The sequence below is a fragment of the Vicia villosa genome, linkage group LG4, assembly GCF_029867415.1.
Source record: "Vicia villosa cultivar HV-30 ecotype Madison, WI linkage group LG4, Vvil1.0, whole genome shotgun sequence".
In the NCBI taxonomy this organism is placed as follows: Eukaryota; Viridiplantae; Streptophyta; class Magnoliopsida; order Fabales; family Fabaceae; genus Vicia; species Vicia villosa.
The window spans coordinates 121,635,339-121,655,402 of NC_081183.1; the positions used below are offsets into that span (position 1 = coordinate 121,635,339).

Consider the following 20,064-nt stretch of genomic DNA (forward strand, 5'->3'; position numbering starts at 1 on the left):
AAAAGTATAATATTTTATTACTTTAATCAAATAATAATTCTATCAAATATTTTATTTATTGTAAATCAAATCTTAATTATTTCTGAATCTTCCTGATTACACTATTTATGTAATTTTATATTTCAACTCGATTAATATTCTAATTAAATAATTATATAATTAATCCAAATCTTGAAAGTTGTAGTATTTTTCAATTCATTCATTCCCTAACAATTATACTTATAGAAAATTAAAACATAAAATAAAAATAGTAACTACAGATAGGATGTAATTTTTATAAGAAAAGGAAAACAAATACATGAGAAAAGTAAAATTCTCCACACATACAACATAATACAAATACACACATGAAATAAGTAGCACACATAGGTCTTATTTAACATATATATAAAAAAGACTAAATCATATAGAGCTTAGAACATAGGATCTAGCTCTATATTGTATAGTTTATGATGCTTGACCTATAAATGAAAGATTCATTACTCGCCAGATACATCTAGCGATCGAGTAACTGCTCAACTGATTTGGTGAGGAGGTCCTGCAAGCTATGCTCTACAACAAAAGGTTCGTGCTCACCAGGAGGGGGATGTGCAGAGTCATTAGCGTTCCAGAGAAAAACACCATTGAGTTTTGAGTGTTTTTTGAGTTGTATGCAGCCGGCAATAAAAGTCTCTCGTGATATCTTATTATCCTTAGCGTCATTCTGGTCGGTGCTAATTCCGGGAAGGACTTTTTGAGGAGGGTAGCCTTTGATTAGATTGTCAAAGATCACTACAAAGTCCTTAACCGTGGATACAATATTTTTTTGATTGTAGAATTGGTAGTCAACCCAATTGATATTGGCACTGTTTGCATAAAACAAATCACGGTAGTGGGATTCGTTTTTCTCAGATGGAGCAATGGACACCACATCAATATTTAGGTTACCATCATTCTTGAGTTTTGTTATAACTTCTCCTATGCAGTTAACAAACAAGTCATTACTAGTTTTGATAGTTTCATAATTAATGTCAATGCCATCAATTATGTTGCCGCTTTCATTGTTGTATTTTCCGATGAGCACTTTGAGTGAATTTACAGCCTGCCTAGTCCATACAGTTTCCTCAGCAGGAAAGAATGGAGTTTCAACATCACGACCTCTTATGCTTATCACCACCTTTACATTTGGATTATTTTTCTTGAACTCTTTCACTTTATCTGGGCCAAAGTATTCCACATCCCAAGTTTCTTTGAAATTTCCGTTGCCTTTCCCATCTTGGTTATACTCCTCACTTGCAAAGCCCAAAATGAATTGGAATTCAAATCTATTTGAGTTGATGATATCAGTTGGAAAATCACGTAAACTTGTTGAGGATGGCTTCACACCAATGTATTCACGAAAGATAAATTTAGTCATTGTTACAATTTGAAAAGAGGAGGATATGAGTTTAGTTGGCTTTTGTGTTGTGTTTTGAATTAATAACCAACTCTTCTTTCCCTTTTATAACACTACGGATCCAATGAATTAGTGCAAATAAATCTATTTTTTTTTAAAAGCCAGATATATTATAGAAACCAGAATTACACCAAAATCAAGGAAACCACTCCAAGAAAATTACACTCCTATTGCAACCTAACTTAAGTACAACAACGGTTTATTGCTAAACTCAAAGAAATTACAACTGGCACGCGTAATTTTCCCGATAAACGACCACCTCCAAATAAGAGCCTTACAACTCCAAACAACATCTCTTGAATTCCACGAAGAGTTGTTGAAAACTATATCATTCCTCCGAAGCCAAATGCTCCAAATAATACCAAGCCAAAAAATACCCTCCTTCCTTTTTTTAACCTTCTTCGATCTAAGATAATTGCTCCAACACCGAAAGTTCTCCTTTAAATCTTCACAAAACCTGTAAGACATTCCTATCCAATCGGCCATCTCCTTCCAAACCGATTCAACATAACGGCAATTGAAAAAAGAATGGACCAACGTTTCGGTAGTTTCGTCACAAAGAACACACTTATCATCCGATGCTAAGATAATACCTCTTTTCACAAGTAAATCTTTGGTTGGAACTTTGTTTAGGAAGCATCGCCAACCAAACGCTATGACTTTAAGGGGAGCGTCCACCTTCCACACCTCTTTGAAAATGTAATCAAACCGGTTTTCCGGCCCAAAGGGATAGTGTCTTTTACTCAAACCAGCACAGCAGGAGGAAACGGAGTAAATTCCGTTTAGCTCATTAGCCCAAGAAACCGAATCTTGTTTACCTTCACAAGGAGAAATATCCAATAACATTTTCTCCAGCAAAACAGTCTGAGACATAATGGGAGAAACCAAGTGGGATGCACTGCTGAAAGAAGTATCCGTAGCTGCCATAACACTACCGGCCCTAACAGTACCGGCTGGACTGATAAGAGGCCTGGCAGAACTGAAGAGAGGCCCTATAGGGGCTGTTTCGAAAACAGTAGAAGCTGCAGCGGAAACTGTAGGGGCAGCGACTTGCTCCCTTCCTGGCTGGGCAATATTTGCAAGACCAAAGTCACTCCAATGCCAACTACCGTCCATCCAACCCCCCATTGCTCCAATTGAGGCATCCTTCAATAGAGAGATATTGAACAACTCCGGAAAAAGATCTTTTAAAGTGCCTTCCTTCAACCAATTTGCATACCAAAAGGAAATAGAACAACCATTACCTACATGAAAAAAACAATTGTTAGTAAAAAACTCCGAAGATGTTATCTTCTCCAAAGTTGAAATATCCCTCCACCATATCGAAGAAGACCGCTCGGTATACTTCACCATGGAACAAAAAGAAGCCCTCAACTTCACATCTACATATCGCGCCTTCAAAATCCGAAACCAAATAGAATTATCCTCCCCAAAAATTCTCCAGTTCCACTTTAAAAGAAGAGCTTTGTTGAAGTCTTCTAAATTTCTAAAGCCAAGACCACCCTTCTCCACCGGAAGACACAAATCCTTCCAACTAACCCAGTGCATTTTCATATTACCCTCCGAACCACCCCAAAGGAAGTTACTTTGCAATTTATTTAATTCCTCTATAATCTTCTTAGGAGCTTTATAGAAAGAAAGAGTGAAAATCGCCATACTACTCAAAACCGTTTTTAGAAGAGTGATTCTTCCCCCAAAACTAAGGCACCGGCCTTTCCACGAATTCAACTTCCTCCTCACTTTATCCACCAACGGTTTCCAAGAGGAAATCCTTCTCGGATTTATCCCTACCATAATGCCTAAAAACTTGAATTCTTTATCTTCCGATCTACAAAAAAGAAAGTTAGTAGCAACTTCCAAAACATGCGGATTAATGTTAATACCAATCAACTTGCTTTTATGAAAATTAATTTTTAGACCCGAGACCTTTTTGAAGCCTTTCAAAACCGCTTTCATGGCCCAAAGATGATTCCAACTCCCGTCTCCAATTAATAGAGTATCATCCGCAAATTGGAGAATATCTATTTCACATCTCCCATTAACATTAAAACCAACAAAGTCTTCATTTTCCACCGCCTTACCAACCAAAGCCCTTAAACCTTCCGCTACAATCACAAAAAGAAAAGGAGAAATAGGGTCTCCTTGCCTTAGCCCCTTCTCCACTCCAAATTCTTTAGTAGGACTACCGTTAACAAGAACCGACATCTTACTAGAAAAAATAATCAATTCCATCCAACGCAACCACAACTCTCCAAACCCCATTTTCCTCATCATGAACCTAAGGAAGTTCCAACTTACGTTATCATAAGCTTTTTCAAAGTCGACTTTAAAAAGAAGACACTCCTTTCCTTCCTTACTAGCATAGTCCACAACTTCATTAGCAACAACCACTCCATCAAGCATTTGTCTTCCCGGCACAAAAGCACTTTGGTTAATCGATATGATTGAAGAGAGAACCCTCTTAATCCGACTAGCCAAGAGCTTAGATATCATCTTGTAAATGCTTCCCACCAAACAAATCGGGCGATAATCGTCGAGATCTAACGGATTGTCTTTTTTAGGAACAAGCGTTAGAAAAGAAGAAACAATGGCCTTAGATATAACCGAACCGGAATAAAAAGCATTAAAACAAGAGATCACATCTTCTTTAATAAACCTCCAACACTTCTTAAAGAAAAGAAGCGAAATTCCGTCCGGACCCATACTTTTCGAACCATCACAACTCCACACCGCGTCTTTAATCTCTTCCTCCGAAAAGCACACCTCTAAAGAATCTCTATCTTCCACACTCAAAGAACAAACCAAAACATCTTCCAAAATAAATCTATCTTGATGTCATGCTGCTAACATAACACAAATATTTTTCTCTTAAATGCAAGAACGTCAATAATGTAATATTCAATGACTAACTATAATTGAGTATAAAAAAGGACTAATTATAATACAATTACTAGTCAATTAGTTTATTTATTTTGGTGCATCGTGTAATATTCAGTGACCAATAATAATTTAGTTTAAAAAAAACTAGTTATAATACAATTTAAAGTCAATTAGTTTATTTATTTTAGTACAACGTGTAATATTCAATGACTAATTATTATTGATTAAAAAAATAGACTAATTATTATAAAATTACTAATTAATTATTTTATTTATTTTAGTACATCGTGTAATATCCTATGACCAATAATAATTTAATTATAAAAAGACTAATTATAATACAATTACTAATTAATTAGTAGTTTATTATTTTAGTACAACGTGTAATATTGATTTGAGTAATAAAACCCGACTAAATATAAGCCTAAGAAGAATTCAAGGTATGTAGTAACTGTGTTGTATATTTTCTTACAGGATTTGGACTTTAATCATTCTATGGGCATCAAAATTGAATTTACATTCGATATTTGTGTGAGAGTTTTTTTCCAAAGACAATTTTATTTGCTTTTTTGTTTGTTTTTCGTACATCACAAATGTTAGTCCCTATAATAAATATTATTTTCTGTATTGTAAATAAATAAATAATTCACATATGGAAAAAGAAAACAAATTAAATAAAAAAAACTCAATTAAATCCCTCACAAAATCTAGATTAATCTCTGAGAAAAAAGGTGTTGGTGGCTATCTTGCTTAGTTGTGTGAGGAGTTTCCGGGTCTTTATGCGCTATCTTGCTTGAAAAAGGTGTCGGTGGACAGTATGGGGGGATGGCGAGATGTTGTTCGGTTTTAGGGAGATCGTGGCATGAGGGACATATTGTGGAATCCGGCGGATCCGGTGTCTCTTTCTTCTCTTGATTCAAAATTAGGAAGAATCGGCGTGGAGGAGGACAATCATAATAAGGCATTTTGGACTGCTGAGTCGAACGAAGTTTTTTCGGTATCATCTTGTGATTAATTTTATGCTTCCTTTCACACTCCTATCGGCCCCCAGAGTAGACATGATGATGTCTTGCGCATAGTATGGAATTCAGAGGCTCCTTACAAAATCAAGGCTTTTGGTTGAAGGCTTTTCGTGAATAGACTCCCTACGAAGGATCTTTAGAAGACAAGAGGTATTGTCTTTCCTTTAAATTGTTTAAAGTGTGTTTTTTGTGATATAGAGTTGGAGAGTAGGGATCACTCTTTTTTGCATTGTAAATTGGTGAGGAATAGTTGGAATGAGATAGCTAATTGGATAGGTAAACAGGTGGGTGTGGCGGAAGAGTGTTACTAGAATTTTATGGATTGGTACTCTTTTTGTAAAGTGAAGAAACTTAAAAAGGAAAATGGGGATTTGTTTGACTTGCTACTTCTTGGTCAATTTGGCTACTTCGTAACGGTATATGCTTTCGAAATGATAGGTGTGATATCGGTAATACGGTATAGAATATAAAGATTTTGGTATGGAAATGCACGGTTCTAGAAGAAATTACGAACTCCAACTTTGGTTTCTACGATTTTAGCAAAGATCCTTTGCTTTTTCTTTTGTAATTTATTTCGTTGGTAATTTGTTTATCCTTTTTGTCGGGTTGTTTTCCCGTTGTATTGTGTAAAAAGGTTGAATAACCCTTGGTTCTCTCTTTAATATCATCTTGCTTACACAAAGCAATCTCTGAGAAAATATTCATCTTTAATCTCTTACAAAATTTAACTGAGTCATATTAGTCTCTCTATTAATACTTTGTTCGAACTGATTTCTTCCTACTTTTGAACCGTGACTAGACAACCATGTGTATTATTTATGCCACATCTATTATCACTTTCATCCCGAACTGAGCTCGCCGGTAATAAACTTCTCCACCCGTCTTTCGTCGCTACCGTCCTTTTTTTCATCTCTATCGTGTTGGAAACCTAGACGACGACTTTTTCTATGGCAATAATAATGACCTTAGTTCTCTCTTGGGCCCAGATTCTAAAGCTCCTGTTAATGCTAGCATTGTTGCTTTCGGGCCATTCGCACATGATTCAGGATTCTAGGATCTTGTTGTTGATAATGGAGTTACAGTTTTGTCGTTAAGTGTGGAGAATTATTTAATTGACATTAAAATATTGGATAACGAGGATGCTGGATAATGAGAATAGGAAACGAAGAAGGAGAAGAACAATTTAAGGAACGTGAAATAAAAAAAATGATTATAGTTGTTATTTTTCTATTGTTAATGATCTTTTAAGAAGGTTTAGTTCTGTTATACTGGAGTGGCTTGAGATAATTTCTTACTTTTGTAAATTATATATATGGCATGAATAACATACATGGGAGTCTAGTTACACAATAAAAGTAATAATAAACCGTTTTGATAACAATATTCACCAAAAGATTAACATGACTTGATTAAAATTGTAAGAATTAAATAGAGACTTTTTTCTCATGGCTTAATCTGGACTCTGCTGTTTTTATGAAGGACAAAAATGAGTGGTCACGTGAAAGTGAACGGTGCATTTGAATTAATTTTTCTACCGCAAGCAATTTTTTGAGTGATTAAAAGTAGTTATTTTCCGAAATGGATTTTGCACGGTAACATGTTGGACACGCGAAAGCGGTTAGTTACATAACAGAGCTAAAATTCAGTATTAGTCACGTGAAAGTGGACGGTACCTTAAAATATAATTATTTTTCTACAAAAAAATATTTCTCATTATAAATATAACAGAAGACTTAGTGAGTATCAACGGTTGACGAGAGCTGCATTCCGGTCTCCCGTTTCATTTTTTAATTAAAATCAAATTTATTTTCCGCTTTTTCTCAAGCAAAAAATCATTATCATCGCCTTAGATAAACATAATAATAGTAAAGAATGGTAATTTACATTGGTCTTTGTTGGGATGATAATCTTTTTTACTGAACTGATATTTTCATGCATTTGCAAACCTATCAATTGCTCCCCTTAGAGTTTCTACCGCTTATTCTTATTTCACAATTTCACGTACTCCCATAATTGCAATTCACTTATCTATTTATATTATCCTACTTATTTTATTTTATTTCATTTAAAAAAAGTATAATATTTTATTACTTTAATCAAATAATAATTCTATCAAATATTTTATTTATTGTAAATCAAATCTTAATTATTTCTGAATCTTCCTGATTACACTATTTATGTAATTTTATATTTCAACTCGATTAATATTCTAATTAAATAATTATATAATTAATCCAAATCTTGAAAGTTGTAGTATTTTTCAATTCATTCATTCCCTAACAATTATACTTATAGAAAATTAAAACATAAAATAAAAATAGTAACTACAGATAGGATGTAATTTTTATAAGAAAAGGAAAACAAATACATGAGAAAAGTAAAATTCTCCACACATACAACATAATACAAATACACACATGAAATAAGTAGCACACATAGGTCTTATTTAACATACATATAAAAAAGACTAAATCATATAGAGCTTAGAACATAGGATCTAGCTCTATATTGTATAGTTTATGATGCTTGACCTATAAATGAAAGATTCATTACTCGCCTGATACATCTAGCGATCGAGTAACTGCTCAACTGATTTGGTGAGGAGGTCCTGCAAGCTATGCTCTACAACAAAAGGTTCGTGCTCACCAGGAGGGGGATGTGCAGAGTCATTAGCGTTCCAGAGAAAAACACCATTGAGTTTTGAGTGTTTTTTGAGTTGTATGCATCCGGCAATAAAAGTCTCTCGTGATATCTTATTATCCTTAGCGTCATTCGGGTCGGTGCTAATTCCGGGAAGGACTTTTTGAGGAGGGTAGCCTTTGATTAGATTGTCAAAGATCACTACAAAGTCCTTAACCGTGGATACAATATTTTTTTGATTGTAGAATTGGTAGTCAACCCAATTGATATTGGCACTGTTTGCATAAAACAAATCACGGTAGTGGGATTCGTTTTTCTCAGATGGAGCAATGGACACCACATCAATATTTAGGTTACCATCATTCTTGAGTTTTGTTATAACTTCTCCTATGCAGTTAACAAACAAGTCATTACTAGTTTTGATAGTTTCATAATTAATGTCAATGCCATCAATTATGTTGCCGCTTTCATTGTTGTATTTTCCGATGAGCACTTTGAGTGAATTTACAGCCTGCCTAGTCCATACAGTTTCCTCAGCAGGAAAGAATGGAGTTTCAACATCACGACCTCCAATGCTTATCACCACCTTTACATTTGGATTATTTTTCTTGAACTCTTTCACTTTATCTGGGCCAAAGTATTCCACATCCCAAGTTTCTTTGAAATTTCCGTTGCCTTTCCCATCTTGGTTATACTCCTCACTTGCAAAGCCCAAAATGAATTGGAATTCAAATCTATTTGAGTTGATGATATCAGTTGGAAAATCACGTAAACTTGTTGAGGATGGCTTCACACCAATGTATTCACGAAAGATAAATTTAGTCATTGTTACAATTTGAAAAGAGGAGGATATGAGTTTAGTTGGCTTTTGTGTTGTGTTTTGAATTAATAACCAACTCTTCTTTCCCTTTTATAACACTACGGATCCAATGAATTAGTGCAAATAAATCTATCTTGATGTCATGCTGCTAACATAACACAAATATTTTTCTCTTAAATGCAAGAACGTCAATAATGTAATATTCAATGACTAACTATAATTGAGTATAAAAAAGGACTAATTATAATACAATTACTAGTCAATTAGTTTATTTATTTTGGTGCATCGTGTAATATTCAGTGACCAATAATAATTTAGTTAAAAAAAAAACTAGTTATAATACAATTTAAAGTCAATTAGTTTATTTATTTTAGTACAACGTGTAATATTCAATGACTAATTATTATTGATTAAAAAAATAGACTAATTATTATAAAATTACTAATTAATTATTTTATTTATTTTAGTACATCGTGTAATATCCTATGACGAATAATAATTTAATTATAAAAAGACTAATTATAATACAATTACTAATTAATTAGTAGTTTATTATTTTAGTACAACGTGTAATATTGATTTGATTAATAAAACCCGACTAAATATAAGCCTAAGAAGAATTCAAGGTATGTAGTAACTGTGTTGTATATTTTCTTACAGGATTTGGACTTTAATCATTCTATGGGCATCAAAATTGAATTCACATTCGATATTTGTGTGAGAGTTTTTTTCCAAAGACAATTTTATTTGCTTTTTTGTTTGTTTTTCGTACATCACAAATGTTAGTCCCTATAATAAATATTATTTTCTGTATTGTAAATAAATAAATAATTCACATATGGAAAAAGAAAACAAATTAAATAAAAAAAACTCAATTAAATCCCTCACAAAATCTAGATTAATCTCTGAGAAAAAAGGTGTTGGTGGCTATCTTGCTTAGTTGTGTGAGGAGTTTCCTGGTCTTTATGCGCTATCTTGCTTGAAAAAGGTGTCGGTGGACAGTATGGGGGGATGGCGAGATGTTGTTCGGTTTTAGGGAGATCGTGGCATGAGGGACATATTGTGGAATCCGGCGGATCCGGTGTCTCTTTCTTCTCTTGATTCAAAATTAGGAAGAATCGGCGTGGAGGAGGACAATCATAATAAGGCATTTTGGACTGCTGAGTCGAACGAAGTTTTTTCGGTATCATCTTGTTATTAATTTTATGCTTCCTTTCACACTCCTATCGGCCCCCAGAATAGACATGATGATGTCTTGCGCATAGTGTGGAATTCAGAGGCTCCTTACAAAATCAAGGCTTTTGGTTGGAGGCTTTTCGTGAATAGACTCCCTACGAAGGATCTTTAGAAGACAAGAGGTATTGTCTTTCCTTTAAATTGTTTAAAGTGTGTTTTTTGTGATATAGAGTTGGAGAGTAGGGATCACTCTTTTTTGCATTGTAAATTGGTGAGGAATAGTTGGAATGAGATAGCTAATTGGATAGGTAAACAGGTGGGTGTGGCGGAAGAGTGTTACTAGAATTTTATGGATTGGTACTCTTTTTGTAAAGTGAAGAAACTTAAAAAGGAAAATGGGGATTTGTTTGACTTGCTACTTCTTGGTCAATTTGGCTACTTCGTAACGGTATATGCTTTCGAAATGATAGGTGTGATATCGGTAATACGGTATAGAATATAAAGATTTTGGTATGGAAATGCACGGTTCTAGAAGAAATTACGAACTCCAACTTTGGTTTCTACGATTTTAGCAAAGATCCTTTGCTTTTTCTTTTGTAATTTATTTCGTTGGTAATTTGTTTATCCTTTTTGTCGGGTTGTTTTCCCGTTGTATTGTGTAAAAAGGTTGAATAACCCTTGGTTCTCTCTTTAATATCATCTTGCTTACACAAAGCAATCTCTGAGAAAATATTCATCTTTAATCTCTTACAAAATTTAACTGAGTCATATTAGTCTCTCTATTAATATTTTGTTCGAACTGATTTCTTCCTACTTTTGAACCGTGACTAGACAACCATGTGTATTATTTATGCCACATCTATTATCACTTTCATCCCGAACTGAGCTCGCCGGTAATAAACTTCTCCACCCGTCTTTCGTCGCTACCGTCCTTTTTTTCATCTCTATCGTGTTGGAAACCTAGACGACGACTTTTTCTATGGCAATAATAATGACCTTAGTTCTCTCTTGGGCCCAGATTCTAAAGCTCCTGTTAATGCTAGCATTGTTGCTTTCGGGCCATTCGCACATGATTCAGGATTCTAGGATCTTGTTGTTGATAATGGAGTTACAGTTTTGTCGTTAAGGGTGGAGAATTATTTAATTGACATTAAAATATTGGATAACGAGGATGCTGGATAATGAGAATAGGAAACGAAGAAGGAGAAGAACAATTTAAGGAACGTGAAATAAAAAAAATGATTATAGTTGTTATTTTTCTGTTGTTAATGATCTTTTAAGAAGGTTTAGTTCTGTTATACTGGAGTGGCTTGAGATAATTTCTTACTTTTGTAAATTATATATATGGCATGAATAACATACATGGGAGTCTAGTTACACAGTAAAAGTAATAATAAACCGTTTTGATAACAATATTCACCAAAAGATTAACATGACTTGATTAAAATTGTAAGAATTAAATAGACTTTTTTCTCATGGCTTAATCTGGACTCTGCTGTTTTTATGAAGGACAAAAATGAGTGGTCACGTGAAAGTGAACGGTGCATTTGAATTAATTTTTCTACCGCAAGCAATTTTTTGAGTGATTAAAAGTAGTTATTTTCCGAAATGGATTTTGCACGGTAACATGTTGGACACGCGAAAGCGGTTAGTTACATAACAGAGCTAAAATTCAGTATTAGTCACGTGAAAGTGGACGGTACCTTAAAATATAATTATTTTTCTACAAAAAAATATTTCTCATTATAAATATAACAGAAGACTTAGTGAGTATCAACGGTTGACGAGAGCTGCATTCCGGTCTCCCGTTTCATTTTTTAATTAAAATCAAATTTATTTTCCGCTTTTTCTCAAGCAAAAAATCATTATCATCGCCTTAGATAAACATAATAATAGTAAAGAATGGTAATTTACATTGGTCTTTGTTGGGATGATAATCTTTTTTACTGAACTGATATTTTCATGCATTTGCAAACCTATCAATTGCTCCCCTTAGAGTTTCTACCGCTTATTCTTATTTCACAATTTCACGTACTCCCATAATTGTAATTCACTTATCTATTTATATTATCCTACTTATTTTATTTTATTTCTTTTAAAAAAAGTATAATATTTTATTACTTTAATCAAATAATAATTCTATCAAATATTTTATTTATTGTAAATCAAATCTTAATTATTTCTGAATCTTCCTGATTACACTATTTATGTAATTTTATATTTCAACTCGATTAATATTCTAATTAAATAATTATATAATTAATCCAAATCTTGAAAGTTGTAGTATTTTTCAATTCATTCATTCCCTAACAATTATACTTATAGAAAATTAAAACATAAAATAAAAATAGTAACTACAGATAGGATGTAATTTTTATAAGAAAAGGAAAACAAATACATGAGAAAAGTAAAATTCTCCACACATACAACATAAAACAAATACACACATGAAATAAGTAGCACACATAGGTCTTATTTAACATATATATATAAAAGACTAAATCATATAGAGCTTAGAACATAGGATCTAGCTCTATATTGTATAGTTTATGATGCTTGACCTATAAATGAAAGATTCATTACTCGCCAGATACATCTAGCGATCGAGTAACTGCTCAACTGATTTGGTGAGGAGGTCCTGCAAGCTATGCTCTACAACAAAAGGTTCGTGCTCACCAGGAGGGGGATGTGCAGAGTCATTAGCGTTCCAGAGAAAAACACCATTGAGTTTTGAGTGTTTTTTGAGTTGTATGCAGCCGGCAATAAAAGTCTCTCGTGATATCTTATTATCCTTAGCGTCATTCGGGTCGGTGCTAATTCCGGGAAGGACTTTCTGAGGAGGGTAGCCTTTGATTAGATTGTCAAAGATCACTACAAAGTCCTTAACCGTGGATACAATATTTTTTTGATTGTAGAATTGGTAGTCAACCCAATTGATATTGGCGCTGTTTGCATAAAACAAATCACGGTAGTGGGATTCGTTTTTCTCAGATGGAGCAATGGACACCACATCAATATTTAGGTTACCATCATTCTTGAGTTTTGTTATAACTTCTCCTATGCAGTTAACAAACAAGTCATTACTAGTTTTGATAGTTTCATAATTAATGTCAATGCCATCAATTATGTTGCCGCTTTCATTGTTGTATTTTCCGATGAGCACTTTGAGTGAATTTACAGCCTGCCTAGTCCATACAGTTTCCTCAGCAGGAAAGAATGGAGTTTCAACATCACGACCTCCAATGCTTATCACCACCTTTACATTTGGATTATTTTTCTTGAACTCTTTCACTTTATCTGGGCCAAAGTATTCCACATCCCAAGTTTCTTTGAAATTTCCGTTGCCTTTCCCATCTTGGTTATACTCCTCACTTGCAAAGCCCAAAATGAATTGGAATTCAAATCTATTTGAGTTGATGATATCAGTTGGAAAATCACGTAAACTTGTTGAGGATGGCTTCACACCAATGTATTCACGAAAGATAAATTTAGTCATTGTTACAATTTGAAAAGAGGAGGATATGAGTTTAGTTGGCTTTTGTGTTGTGTTTTGAATTAATAACCAACTCTTCTTTCCCTTTTATAACACTACGGATCCAATGAATTAGTGCAAATAAATCTATCTTGATGTCATGCTGCTAACATAACACAAATATTTTTCTCTTAAATGCAAGAACGTCAATAATGTAATATTCAATGACTAACTATAATTGAGTATAAAAAAGGACTAATTATAATACAATTACTAGTCAATTAGTTTATTTATTTTGGTGCATCGTGTAATATTCAGTGACCAATAATAATTTAGTTAAAAAAAACTAGTTATAATACAATTTAAAGTCAATTAGTTTATTTATTTTAGTACAACGTGTAATATTCAATGACTAATTATTATTGATTAAAAAATAGACTAATTATTATAAAATTACTAATTAATTATTTTATTTATTTTAGTACATCGTGTAATATTGATAGGAAGATTCCTAATAAGACTATAAAATTAGGGTTTTCTAACTAAAAGGGGAAGAACACTAAAAAGTAAAGGAAATTAAAATAAAAGATAACTTTGATTTCTTTTTGATTGATTTGTAATGTGTCAATGACACTACATATATAATGTTACTAATGGGCCAATAACTAAAATGCCCAAATACTAGTGGAAACCCAATTCAATAACAATTGAACTAAAATACCAACTAATATAAAACCTTAAATTAATAATTCTAATTAAACTAAAAATATTAAAAATATAACTAAATACTCTCTATCATTGCCAACCCCTTCAAAACAACCTTGTCCTCAAGGTTGTAAAATAACACTTTAGATGCTAAATTTTCTGTGGCTGCATTACTCTTTCCTGGATCCCACACAATGAATAGAAAAACTTCACTAATGTAAATAAAACCATAGTAGAAGACAGAAACATCTTGGGGTTGTTTGGATTTCAGACATGATCCAGCTAGACGTGTCGGTATTGACGGTGTCTTACACTCAGCTAGTGGATTTGGCTTCTCAAACTTTTGAACTTTCTCCCTTCTACGTTCAATCATAGGAAAAATCTCCTCTGTGAAATATTTTAGACTCGCATCAACAATATACTGTTTTAGAAATGGAAGAAGCCATATATTTGAAACAAATAAATCTTCAGCTTCCAAATTTAATGGTATAAGGGATAACAATGTTTCAGGTCCCATTACAACAAGAGTTGATCCAAGGTATACACGAAGTTGTTTCCTAAAGGAAAAATCTTCATCAGACAGCTTCTGCATATCTTCCAATTTTTTTTTGAGAATACCTCTCATGAAATAAGGAGAGTTACTTCCTAATTTGTGAAAGATAGCTGAAACAACTTCAAATACTCTATCCCAGGCACCAGAATAATGATAATCAAATAAGCTCTCAACAATTGCACAAATTCTCTCAATGATGGTTGGTCTTGATTTCCCTGATTCATCCAAGGTTATCTGATCCACACCTTGTTTAATCAAGGTCTCATCACTGCAATAATTAATTATGTTCTTGAGTGCATCTGCAGTGGCAAATATGGCCTCTTCATGTGCAGATGCTAAAATATCTTTGAGCTCATTAAAGATACTGGGAAGCTTAATCACACACATTTGTCTGTTTAGAGAAAATACTTTCTTTATTCCAGCATCAAGCAAGCAGGCATTAAATGTTATTCCATCTCCAGGCATCATATTCGACGAGGTAGAAAGAGTCGATAATGAACACCACACCTCAAGTAGTGCTTCGGGAGAAACTTCTGATTCAGGGTTTAGAAAGAGGAAATTCAAACAATTTGTTATGCGTTTTGTGACTAGGGGCTGATGCAGAATCAGAAAACTATTGAAGTGCTTAAGGATGCTGGTTTTGAATGTTAGTGACAACAAAGGAAAGCATTCTTTTAAGGCATCCAGAATGTACAAAACCTGTTGGGATCCTGTAGCTTCTTTACCAGCATTTGCAGTTGCATTTGCTCCCCCAGCAAGCAGAGGAAACCTGTCGAGTATGATTTGGACACCTTCACTTACATATGCTAGTAGCGAAGACTTTTGAAAGCTTATCAAGACATCACGGTGAAACAAATGAGATTGCTCTCTTACCTTATATCGTGAATCAGTAATAAACACTAACAAGACATTGAACAGCAGGGACACGTCAGCCCAATGAACACTATGTCTATTGATCAACAAAGGTAAAAGGCACTTCAATCCATGAATAACCGCAGATTCGGAACTCGACGGAGACTGTGTAACTCTCACAACCAGCTCGGATAGAAACTCCCTCTCAAACGAAGAAACTAAATTGGGGAAAAAATCAGGGAGTGAGCGAACCGGTTCGAAATCGTAGCTAGGAACGATATCGTTAATTTTGATTATGTAATTGTGAGTGAATGATGAATTAATTTCTTCACGTTGTTGTTCATCATCATCATCTTCAAACGGACACGAGAACCGCCTCGAACTGCGATGTGTGCTTCCGTGGTTCAAAGGTTTCGCCAAAGCTTCAGGTGTCTTGAAGTTGTTCCTGTGCGTTCGCAAGTGCAGTCGGAGATTGGCGTCGCGCTTGAAACCTTTCCCACAAATCTCATAGAAATGGAGATGATCCGTGAGCAGTTCCACGGAGTCGAGCTCCACGATTTCGTGTGCTTCGTTGTAGTCATCCACCGTGAGGTCATTGTTGTCGGGAGGTTCGGTGTTTGAATCGATAGGAAGCACTTTCAGATCTGCTTCTGCATCCTCTTCTGTTTCCTCATCTAAATCAGAAACTCGTCTTGTGCAAAGATCATTCACCGTAGCACAAGAGAGGTCACCTTCGTCAAGCTCTGCTTTCTTGTAAAGATCCTTAACGAGATCTTTATCTTCCGAATCTGATTCATCATTATAGTTATCTTTGTCTGGAGAAATATCACATACAGTTGCAGCTTTGCTGAGACTTGAGTCACTTGACAGACCAGAAAAAACATCACCATAACCTTCATCACCACCAACACCGTAATCGGATTTCACCGGATTCTCGTATTGGCTTTCGTAATTCAGAATTGGAGGAACCAAAGAAGCGGTATGAATGTGAGAATACGGGCCCGAATTATACAATGATTGATTGGGATTAGGGTTAGGATACCCATTATGGGGGTTCCATTGATTTTGATTGTCCCAACGATTTGGACTGCTGGGTTGTTGAAAATTGGGGTTTTGAGGAGGTTGAAAGGGTGAGTTACGATCAAAGGGTTGTTGTGGAGGCTGATGAGGGAATTGACGAGGCAATGTTTGGGAGAAATAGTTGCCATGGATGAGATTTTTTTTTAGCGTGAATGAAAATGGGACTTTAAGGGTTTTGGTATGTAGAGGAAAAGATAACAGATCCGGAGGTATTGTGCATTGGAAAGGATTTTGAAACTTTTTTTTAGATCTTTTCTTAAAACAAGGATGAGACACTTGTAAATGCTTCTCAAAATCTTTTCTAATTGTGTAATAGGTTTTTGTTGGTTGCAGTGGTTGATGATGATTATTGTAGTAGTATGGATAATGAGATGATGAATAGGATAAATATGAGTCATGATTAGGTGAATGTGGTGAATACCCATGGTTTGGATACAAATTTGGTGATGATGATCCATGAATGTAACAAGGTGTAAAAAGTTCCCATGGAAATGATGGAAAGGATGGTGTGGTAGGAGTGGTGTCTATGGTGGAGTAGTATGGAAATGAAGGTGTGTGATAAGGATAATCAATTGGAGGATTTGAGTACATGAATGAAAGCATCAATTGATAGGAAGTTATCCTACCAAAATCTATAACTAGGGTTTGTAAAAGAAAGGGGAAGAACAATAATAAAAAGCTAAGAGAAATTAAAATTAAAATAACATTTTCATTCATTTGATTGATTTGTAATGTGTCAATGACACTACATATATAATGTTACTAATGGGCCAATAACTAAAATGCCCAAATACTAGTGGAAACCCAATTCAATAACAATTGAACTAAAATACCAACTAATATAAAACCTTAAATTAATAATTCTAATTAAACTAAAAATATTAAAAATATAACTAAATACTCTCTATCAAATATCCTATGACTAATAATAATTTAATTATAAAAAGACTAATTATAATACAATTACTAATTAATTAGTAGTTTATTATTTTAGTACAACGTGTAATATTGATTTGATTAATAAAACCCGACTAAATATAAGCCTAAGAAGAATTCAAGGTATGTAGTAACTGTGTTGTATATTTTCTTACAGGATTTGGACTTTAATCATTCTATGGGCATCAAAATTGAATTTACATTCGATATTTGTGTGAGAGTTTTTTTCCAAAGACAATTTTATTTGCTTTTTTGTTTGTTTTTCGTACATCACAAATGTTAGTCCCTATAATAAATATTATTTTCTGTATTGTAAATAAATAAATAATTCACATATGGAAAAAGAAAACAAATTAAATAAAAAAAACTCAATTAAATCCCTCACAAAATCTAGATTAATCTCTGAGAAAAAAGGTGTTGGTGGCTATCTTGCTTAGTTGTGTGAGGAGTTTCCGGGTCTTTATGCGCTATCTTGCTTGAAAAAGGTGTCGGTGGACAGTATGGGGGGATGGCGAGATGTTGTTCGGTTTTAGGGAGATCGTGGCATGAGGGACATATTGTGGAATCCGGCGGATCCGGTGTCTCTTTCTTCTCTTGATTCAAAATTAGGAAGAATCGGCGTGGAGGAGGACAATCATAATAAGGCATTTTGGACTGCTGAGTCGAACGAAGTTTTTTCGGTATCATCTTGTTATTAATTTTATGCTTCCTTTCACACTCCTATCGGCCCCCAGAATAGACATGATGATGTCTTGCGCATAGTGTGGAATTCAGAGGCTCCTTACAAAATCAAGGCTTTTGGTTGGAGGCTTTTCGTGAATAGACTCCCTACGAAGGATCTTTAGAAGACAAGAGGTATTGTCTTTCCTTTAAATTGTTTAAAGTGTGTTTTTTGTGATATAGAGTTGGAGAGTAGGGATCACTCTTTTTTGCATTGTAAATTGGTGAGGAATAGTTGGAATGAGATAGCTAATTGGATAGGTAAACAGGTGGGTGTGGCGGAAGAGTGTTACTAGAATTTTATGGATTGGTACTCTTTTTGTAAAGTGAAGAAACTTAAAAAGGAAAATGGGGATTTGTTTGACTTGCTACTTCTTGGTCAATTTGGCTACTTCGTAACGGTATATGCTTTCGAAATGATAGGTGTGATATCGGTAATACGGTATAGAATATAAAGATTTTGTATGGAAATGCACGGTTCTAGAAGAAATTACGAACTCCAACTTTGGTTTCTACGATTTTAGCAAAGATCCTTTGCTTTTTCTTTTGTAATTTATTTCGTTGGTAATTTGTTTATCCTTTTTGTCGGGTTGTTTTCCCGTTGTATTGTGTAAAAAGGTTGAATAACCCTTGGTTCTCTCTTTAATATCATCTTGCTTACACAAAGCAATCTCTGAGAAAATATTCATCTTTAATCTCTTACAAAATTTAACTGAGTCATATTAGTCTCTCTATTAATATTTTGTTCGAACTGATTTCTTCCTACTTTTGAACCGTGACTAGACAACCATGTGTATTATTTATGCCACATCTATTATCACTTTCATCCCGAACTGAGCTCGCCGGTAATAAACTTCTCCACCCGTCTTTCGTCGCTACCGTCCTTTTTTTCATCTCTATCGTGTTGGAAACCTAGACGACGACTTTTTCTATGGCAATAATAATGACCTTAGTTCTCTCTTGGGCCCAGATTCTAAAGCTCCTGTTAATGCTAGCATTGTTGCTTTCGGGCCATTCGCACATGATTCAGGATTCTAGGATCTTGTTGTTGATAATGGAGTTACAGTTTTGTCGTTAAGGGTGGAGAATTATTTAATTGACATTAAAATATTGGATAACGAGGATGCTGGATAATGAGAATAGGAAACGAAGAAGGAGAAGAACAATTTAAGGAACGTGAAATAAAAAAAATGATTATAGTTGTTATTTTTCTGTTGTTAATGATCTTTTAAGAAGGTTTAGTTCTGTTATACTGGAGTGGCTTGAGATAATTTCTTACTTTTGTAAATTATATATATGGCATGAATAACATACATGGGAGTCTAGTTACACAGTAAAAGTAATAATAAACCGTTTTGATAACAATATTCACCAAAAGATTAACATGACTTGATTAAAATTGTAAGAATTAAATAGAGACTTTTTTCTCATGGCTTAATCTGGACTCTGCTGTTTTTATGAAGGACAAAAATGAGTGGTCACGTGAAAGTGAACGGTGCATTTGAATTAATTTTTCTACCGCAAGCAATTTTTTGAGTGATTAAAAGTAGTTATTTTCCGAAATGGATTTTGCACGGTAACATGTTGGACACGCGAAAGCGGTTAGTTACATAACAGAGCTAAAATTCAGTATTAGTCACGTGAAAGTGGACGGTACCTTAAAATATAATTATTTTTCTACAAAAAAATATTTCTCATTATAAATATAACAGAAGACTTAGTGAGTATCAACGGTTGACGAGAGCTGCATTCCGGTCTCCCGTTTCATTTTTT

The 20,064-nt window shown here is 34.1% G+C and overlaps 3 protein-coding genes across 3 annotated transcripts; all 3 read right to left on the reverse strand.

Moving 5' to 3' along the window:
* Positions 1–260: 260 nt before the first annotated feature.
* On the reverse strand, positions 261–1,470 carry LOC131599596 (chitinase 2-like). The gene has a single exon (XM_058871892.1). The coding sequence runs from the start codon at positions 1,394–1,396 to the stop codon at positions 497–499; it is 900 nt and encodes a 299-aa protein (XP_058727875.1). The 5' UTR covers positions 1,397–1,470; the 3' UTR covers positions 261–496.
* A 6,209-nt stretch (positions 1,471–7,679) lies between these two features.
* LOC131599597 (chitinase 2-like) lies at positions 7,680–8,873 on the reverse strand. Its single transcript, XM_058871893.1, has one exon. The coding sequence runs from the start codon at positions 8,801–8,803 to the stop codon at positions 7,904–7,906; it is 900 nt and encodes a 299-aa protein (XP_058727876.1). The 5' UTR covers positions 8,804–8,873; the 3' UTR covers positions 7,680–7,903.
* A 3,433-nt stretch (positions 8,874–12,306) lies between these two features.
* LOC131599598 (chitinase 2-like) lies at positions 12,307–13,534 on the reverse strand. Its single transcript, XM_058871894.1, has one exon. It carries the CDS (start codon positions 13,467–13,469, stop codon positions 12,570–12,572), a length of 900 nt encoding a protein of 299 aa, XP_058727877.1. The 5' UTR covers positions 13,470–13,534; the 3' UTR covers positions 12,307–12,569.
* Between the last annotated feature and the right edge of the window lie 6,530 nt (positions 13,535–20,064).

Excerpts from the sequence above, each read along its gene's own strand:
- LOC131599596 (XM_058871892.1), bottom strand. The coding sequence starts at position 1,396 with ATGACTAAATTTATCTTTCGTGAATACATTGGTGTGAAGCCATCCTCA.
- LOC131599597 (XM_058871893.1), bottom strand. The coding sequence starts at position 8,803 with ATGACTAAATTTATCTTTCGTGAATACATTGGTGTGAAGCCATCCTCA.
- LOC131599598 (XM_058871894.1), bottom strand. The coding sequence starts at position 13,469 with ATGACTAAATTTATCTTTCGTGAATACATTGGTGTGAAGCCATCCTCA.